Source organism: Cinclus cinclus, chromosome 3, assembly GCF_963662255.1.
Source record: "Cinclus cinclus chromosome 3, bCinCin1.1, whole genome shotgun sequence".
NCBI classification, from domain to species: Eukaryota; Metazoa; Chordata; class Aves; order Passeriformes; family Cinclidae; genus Cinclus; species Cinclus cinclus.
This window is the reverse complement of record NC_085048.1, coordinates 24,970,081-24,977,638: the sequence shown is the minus strand read 5'-3', so window position 1 is coordinate 24,977,638 and position 7,558 is coordinate 24,970,081. Positions and strand designations below refer to the sequence as shown.

The following is a 7,558-nucleotide window of genomic DNA, read 5'->3' as shown; positions in this document are numbered from 1 at the left end:
CCATCCTTAAACACACCCTATAAGACAGCTTCCTCAAGCAGTAGGAATAAGTACTGGATGCAATCGCAGTTTCAGTATTTATATTTCATTTCTTCAGCCTACTCAAAGCACTAAATGCTTTTGTCTTCCAGGTGGTGAAGTGTATATTCCTCAGTATAGGGACAAATCCAGCCAGAGAAGGGAAAGAATGAAAGAAAGAAAAAATAAACACAAATAATACAGCTGCCTAGTCTTCAGTGAAGTATGCTTCCAGTCCTTCCAGTTCTGTTTCAGCTTTTGCATTTGAAGAGGTGGGAGCAGAACTTGAATTTATGCTTTCCTGACTATTATGTTTTTGTTGAAAGTTTCCTGAGTTACTGAATTCCTTCTTCAGCTCTCTTCCACCATTTAAAAGCTTCTGACTTTCTGTAAAGTACTGATTAGGATGATTCAAAGCAAACCCAATGTCATCAACCTGCATATAAAAGGAAAGGAACACCAGGTTATTACATTTATTTCTAAAAAAATCGTCTTTCTCATATCCAATAAAAAGATTAATTAACAATTTAATAAGTTCCAGTGTTGAAGAAAAAGGCATCAGTTTGTAAATAATGTCTCAGTAAATGTTAGCATGACACAAATCTAGCTTCATCAGAAATTTTCTTCCTTCATTGTAGAAATAAAATAACTTTGGCACATCCAAAAATTATTACACACTGTCTTTACTACAGTAAAGAAAAATAACACCCCAAAACACCTAAAAACACGTAAGTAAAATGACATCTCTTTAGAGATGTAGGACTGTTGAACCTGCACCTTAAAACAGACTTTCCCCATCCAAAAGAGGGAGTGAGAGAAGTCTAGAGTGCAAATGAAAGTGGAAAGTACTGCTAGAAATTGTAGCAACTGCACAGTATATATCTAGATCCTATGTATCAGTGTGAACCTGCAAATGGAAAAGGGTAGCTTCATGTCTTTCCCTGGTTTCCCAGAAGGCACAAATGCAATATTTACAAGGCAGTGGGCCAAGACAGAATCCCCACAGATCAAGCTTATCTTTGCTCCATCAGTGCCACCATCAGCATTCTGACTCGGGATGCACAACCAGTACCACAGAACATTGAGTTTTTAGTGCAAAAGAATACAGGAAGGTAGCATAAGGTGCAGCAGTTCTGTATTACTACTTTATACTCAGCAAGTGCATTCTTTCAGCTCTGGAAATATTTTATAAATGAACATACAATTAATACTCATCAAGCATTTCAAATCAACAAAGCTTTCAGCTTTAAAAGGAAGCTATTCTGACACGTTCACCACAAACCAGAGTTATAACTTTTGTATTTCTTTTGGGAGGCTCAGAAGCTGGAAATGCTTACTTCAAAAGGTACTTCACGTCCTATTCAAGGCAACCTGCATCCTTTGCCTGTCAGTTCACGTGAATTCCAGGAACAATCTTTTAAAAAATCTGCTCTTAAAATACATTGGAAGACTTACCAAACATGGTAAGACTCATGGAAGACTAAGAGTCATATACCTGTAAATTTCTGCTCCCACTATATTCCTTTTTTCCCAAGAAGGGAGGGGCCAATTCAGGCATAATAAGCAATTCTGCACACACGCAGAGTTTCCTGAGGACACACTGTGGCTAATTTAATATGCCAAACCCCATCAATTTAAATTTCAGCTGTTTGTGAATAATCATAAGGCAGAGGATCAGTGTGTGCTCTAAATGGAACCCTGATTAAATGCATTACCACTGCCTAGCTTAGCTCCATCAGAAAAGGGTGACATGGATAAAAAAAATCTAATACAGATATGAATTACCAACTGCCGTCAGTGACCTTGCTTGAAAAATCTTAAAAGGAAGTAACAGTCCTAGCACTCTAATTTGGTACTCAAAGACATAATAAAAAAATAAAAAACACCCAAAAAATCTTAACCCAAAGTCATCACTGAATTTGATTTTAGTGTTATCTGGATGAGTTTCATCCAGCCAGCTTTCATCCATGCTCCAATTTTCATAACATGGAAACCAAATTATACAAAAAGTCTTAAAAAGAAGTGATATAGTAAAAAAACTGGCTTTCCTTTTAGGAGCTCTTAATGAGTTCTGGTTCTTTTAACCTTAAAATCTCAGTTCTCTTCAGACCAATTTAAGAGTCATTTTGTAGCTCTTAATTTTATTCTACCCTCTTCTCTCCCCAACAATCTGGAATAAGCTGTAGAAGGAGCTCATTTTAAGATTGGAGCCTACAACCATGTTTTCAGAGTTGATTGATGGCATTTGTGGGTTTTAATTTGTGGGTTTTTAAAAACTATTTACCGGTTGTTAGTTAAAATTGTTGCATGATTCCAGGTACCATTTTTTCCTTTTCAAACTTGAATGCTGCTTAAATAAAACTCTATCAGATGAAGCTTAGACAACTCTTAATTAAAAGAATTCCACCCATTCAAACCATCAACTTTTTGTGATGAGAAAGCCTTAAAAAAGAAACAGGAAGATTTTTTCATTATTTTCATTTGTGATGGAGAAAGAATTCTGTTCTCTGTAATTTTCAACAGGGTTCAGTAAGCATTTATGTGAATAAAAATATTCTGCTCTGGCTGGAAATTCACAAGAAATTTGAACACAGAAATGGAAGTATTTTTTTTACATTAGATTGCTCATACAACTTTATGCAAGTTTTACAATGTTTTTAAGTAATATAGATCAAAGCACATAAATTTTAAAAGCCTCATCATTAACTTAGTTGTAAAGTTAGCTGAGACTTACTACAAGAAATAGAGAAAGTAGATTTCTCTAACAGCTTTGTGAATTCACAGTGGTAAATCTATTTGGAATTCACCACACCCAAAGAAAAAAAGTACTTTCTGTGTAGTCAATACTTTAAGCTTTTAACATGCAAAAGCTTTAAAACTTTAAGCTTTTCACCAATCAAAAAGACCTACCACTTCAGACACAACTGTATAATCCATCTAAGTAGGTGATACTAACAAAAGACTTTTTTTGGATTCAGCACATTTTGTACACACTGGCTTTCATAAAAACTCCAGTTTAGTATTCTTGCTATAGCAAATATTGTTTTGAAAATCCTGAAATAACAATTTTGAAGCTGTAACAACTTTTGGTTTTAACCAAGAACTTTTAAAATGACAGCTGATAATGCTACAGCTGCTACTAGAGAAAAACCAGGTGGAGCAATCCTGGTGCTACAGCTTTCCTTTCACACACTTATGGAAGAGTTAACAAAGTGCTGACATCTTAGTTCCTGCCAGGTCCATGCACTGGACCACACAAATGATATCTGCTTTTGCTCTGTGGTTGTGAAAAAGTGAAATCAAAGTTCAGGAGAGGTGTAGCACTGAAGTTAATAAGCCCAGGTTACACAGAATACACAGAGCAGCTTTTTGTTAGCCCATGCTATTTGAGCCAGTAGCACTGAAAGTGCAAGGACCCAACCCCCATCACCCACCCCCCACAAAAACGTATCTAAACATTCTCACTTTAGTCCAGACACAAGTATTAATTAGCACAGCCTTGATGCCAAGCACTAGACTACCGAAGCTGACCCTGTGAACTTAGAGAAACAAAATCTTTAACAAGTCTCTGTTACAAAGTCAATCTTAAGCACATACACACTGTAACTTTTAAGAATTGCAGACAACATTGACAGCTCTTCCCAACACATATCAAATACTTCCATGGTAAAATTTTTACATAATTTAAAATTCTCCATTGAGAATGAGCAAGTCCATTACTTTCATTAAAATTTTACTTAAGACTGTTTCTTTGAGCAGGGGAACAATCAAAGTTATGCTAATTGATTCTTCTGAAATTTCCTTCACTGAAAACCTCTGCTGGTGATATACAGGAAAGCAAAGGTTTGATTGCAAGTAAAGGTCACCAGCTTCAGAGACATGTACTTTACCTCTCCATAGAAAAAAATTTAAATTGATAAACCAAATAGTTGTAGAATAGAAAAATCAATCCAAGCAGGCTGGTAACAAGTTGACAAGCTAAATTCTGTAAAAAATTTGCCATCATAAGCATGAGCCTTTCAAACTACAGTGTTTGTGTATTCGGCTCTCTCTCACTGAAATAATACCAAGAGCAAAGCAGAAAGATGATTGTGAGTGCAAGCAGCAAAGACTGATATTTATGTTACCACAAAATTGATAAAAAATAATGCTTTTCTGGAATTTCCTATAGAAGGATGGAAAGATAGCTTTCCTAAAATTCACAGTACTGATTTATCTTTTGATGAATGTTGACCTTGGGGTCCATAGTCATTTTGAGAAAATATTATTTCTACTGACATGAGCTTACACAGAGCAACTGTTACCTAAATTTAGAATTGTACATTATTTTGAATTTCCTTCCAGATTATTAGACTTGTTCTCACATTTTTTTAGACCTTAAGACAAAGTGTTCCTCTCAAAATACAGCTGCCAAAACAACACTGGACACAGGGCTCAGGGTACACCTTTGCTATGCATTCCTACATATCACTGCTGGAAATTTGTGAAGACAAAGAGTTCCACTTAAATCAACTCTGAAAACAGGTAAGAACAAGAAAGTCGGCCATAAATGCCTCTGGGAGGGTCATTTAAGCCTCACTCATATCCTTAGTAAGGCTGTTCCACAGTCTGCTGTTTGAAAGGGATGTTTCCATTTTTTGGTTTGTGAAGAGTAGAAGGCTGTAAGAACAGCTGAGCTTCACCGGCAGGGTTTTTTTGATGACAAGGAATGTTGAACCAGTGCAAAAACTAGTTCTTTGAACCAGGAAATCACACAGGAGATGGCGTGCAGCTATTTGTTACCTTGAAAATTTTTGGAGAAAATTTTATGATGACTTCGCTTGCAATTAAGCAAATGAGAGAGCTCTGAGAATGCTCATCTTGATTTAAAAAAATAATCACACATGACTAAAAATGTGAAAAAATACCAAATAAAAATTAACGAACGCAACCATGCAAATGCTGGGAGATTAAATTAATAGGTTTTATCTAAACACATCAAAATTGCTCAGTGTATTAAAGCCTACAATTTTGATTAAAAGCAGGATATTGAAAAAGCTAAATTACTTGAAATAGGTAAGATTCAACAGTACTGACCTTTTTGGTAAGACAGCATAATATTTTACTACATCTCGTAATATTGAGGATATTAATAACACCAATATATAAATTCAGAAAATTATGAAAGAATATTTGAAAATACTGCAAAGAAAACTAACAAGGCAAAACAGCTAATGAAGGAGAGCAAACTGAAAATAGTCTCTGGGCTTCATTCATCATTTCCAAGGCCTTCCTCAAGACAAAATGGGTGATAACAGCTGAACAAAGAACAGCAGCTACTCACATCATGCGTTAACTCGAAGTATTTCTGACAGGCCAGTTGGTAATGCATGCCCTTCACCAGCTCCAGCACCTACAAGGAGGGAGAGGAACACCACAGATTCACAAGTAGCACACACACAACTTACTGATACTTTCAACAAGGAATTCCCTCGTAAAACAGCTCATGGACACTTGCAGTACACGACACCTGCGAATCCTGCTAATAACTGACAACATTTTAAAATGCTCTGGCTGCGTTAAAAACAAGATGAAACCACAGGAAGGTACGCCCAACCCTTAAAATGTAATTTCAATACTCTTAACTTCAAGAAGTTAAATCTATATTTTGGTAATATAATTGTGACAGTTATTGTCAAACTATCATATTACAACATCTCTTCCATAATTGCAGACATAAATCTAGCAATTCAAGTGGTTGAAGCATGAAGCAATCAAGGACATGATTTGTATTTTTATTTTCCACATTACCAGTTCATGCAGATGCATAGTAAAATACTACTGTGCTCCCATCAAGAAAATTTAATGCAAATCCTTTAGACAAGTATCTGTGAGAAGGGAATGCTTTTACCTTCAATCAGATTTGTCCTTTTTGAAATGAAGCTATTTCTAGTCAAGCTCAGCAGAATATGTGAGTGAATAGACTGTTTTGAACACGTATTAGGAAAATCATGCCATCTTTTGTAAATACAATTTGCTTTCCAATTCTACTTCAGGTAATCTCTTCTGTGCTGCATGAAGTCCCATTCTTATCACCAGAATGCAATGCTGGTTGAAATATTTTTAAAGTTTCATTACCTCCTTCCTCCTTTATATAATCAACATGTATGCTTGCTCTGCTTATCAAACAGAGAAAATTGCTGGAATTAAGAGATAGCCTCAGTGGAAGGAAAAATAGTTTCCAATAAATGTTAATTTCAAACCATTTCCCGAGGTTGACCTTTGTGTCAAACACAGCAATATACAGCTTAAATCTCTGCTGTACTCATTATCGGATACTGCCTTGTATTTATTGACAGATATATAAATAAATTACATTTGCTGAATGGATAAAAACAGCAACACACTGCCAGGAAAGTACTTAGCCCCATTATTTCTCTGTAATAGCCCAACTGCTTACATTTCTATCCCTCTTGCCACCTCCTGTTAAACCTTCTGTAAAACAGAAAGGCCAAGGCCAGCTACGCAATGAAGTCTGAAATCTGCCACTATCTGAGTACATATACATATTTCCACTTTATTCTCCTCTCTCCTTGAAATTGACTGAAAAAATTAGCAGCTAAAGATTGAAAAAATTCATCTATTCTAAACACTTCAATTTCATATTGCCTTACATTTGCTTCTTTGCTCCTTAAAATATAATCTACGCCACACAAAAGAACCATCTCTATTTTAATGAAAATGCTAACCATGTAAAATGCATATACTTTCTTTAAAAGTATTTTTCACCCAATATGGAACAATTATCAGAAGACACATTTGTCTGTTGGTTAGTTAAAAGAAACATTCACGACATTCTGTAACTCTCAGACCTATCTAACCTGAATTTTCCAGTTGAAATAAGCCAGCTAATTCAATCTAGTTCATAAATACTTTGGTTTTCTCAAAATTCTTCTTTATTTAATCAAGACTACATGTAATAATACAAATAAAAAGTTTTCTAAATTTATGTGTAAATACATTTTAAATCTCAGAATCTTAAGTGAGCAAACAAACTCGGGTATGGACAAATTCTTAGTATAAACTCTAAGAGATAAAAAAAGTTTGTATATATGTAAGTTTCAACTAGGCACATCGTGGGGGACCAGGTTCATCTTCTCCACATATGAAAGGGAGGGAGAATAAAGGGCACATTTAACATATTTAAAGAAGAACAGCTTTAGTAGATTAACTTGCTTTATCAGGGAGGATGTTGCTAAGAGGAAACAAAAAAGGTTAAACACTGCAACAGAATGGAGCCCAGCTAGAAAGGAGTCCTCTGTGTGAGAGAAACTAACAGTGCTCTATTAAAACAAAACAGATATAACATCCCTAATAAATATTATCTTTTCTACTACATTTGTGTCCACAATGAAAGCAAGCTTGCAGCTGTTTTTCCCTAGTATTTCCCAGAAACAGACCTCCACTCAAAGCTTAATTCACAGCAGCAATCTTTTGCCTCTACATACATTAAGCCATTTACACTGCATTGCTTTATCTTTTAAGTAAAGGTACATACTCA

General features: G+C 35.3%; 1 protein-coding gene across 1 annotated transcript in view; it reads right to left on the bottom strand.

Moving 5' to 3' along the window:
* Positions 1 to 226: 226 nt before the first annotated feature.
* The window catches only part of PRIM2 (DNA primase subunit 2), a 94,270-nt gene continuing 86,938 nt past the window's right edge, over positions 227 to 7,558 (bottom strand). Inside the window, exons 12-13 of the mRNA XM_062488562.1 lie at positions 5,342 to 5,410; positions 227 to 454 (exon numbers count right to left, since the gene is read on the bottom strand). Of these exons, the coding sequence (XP_062344546.1) occupies positions 227 to 454; positions 5,342 to 5,410 (297 nt within the window). The remainder of the gene's footprint in view (positions 455 to 5,341; positions 5,411 to 7,558) is intronic.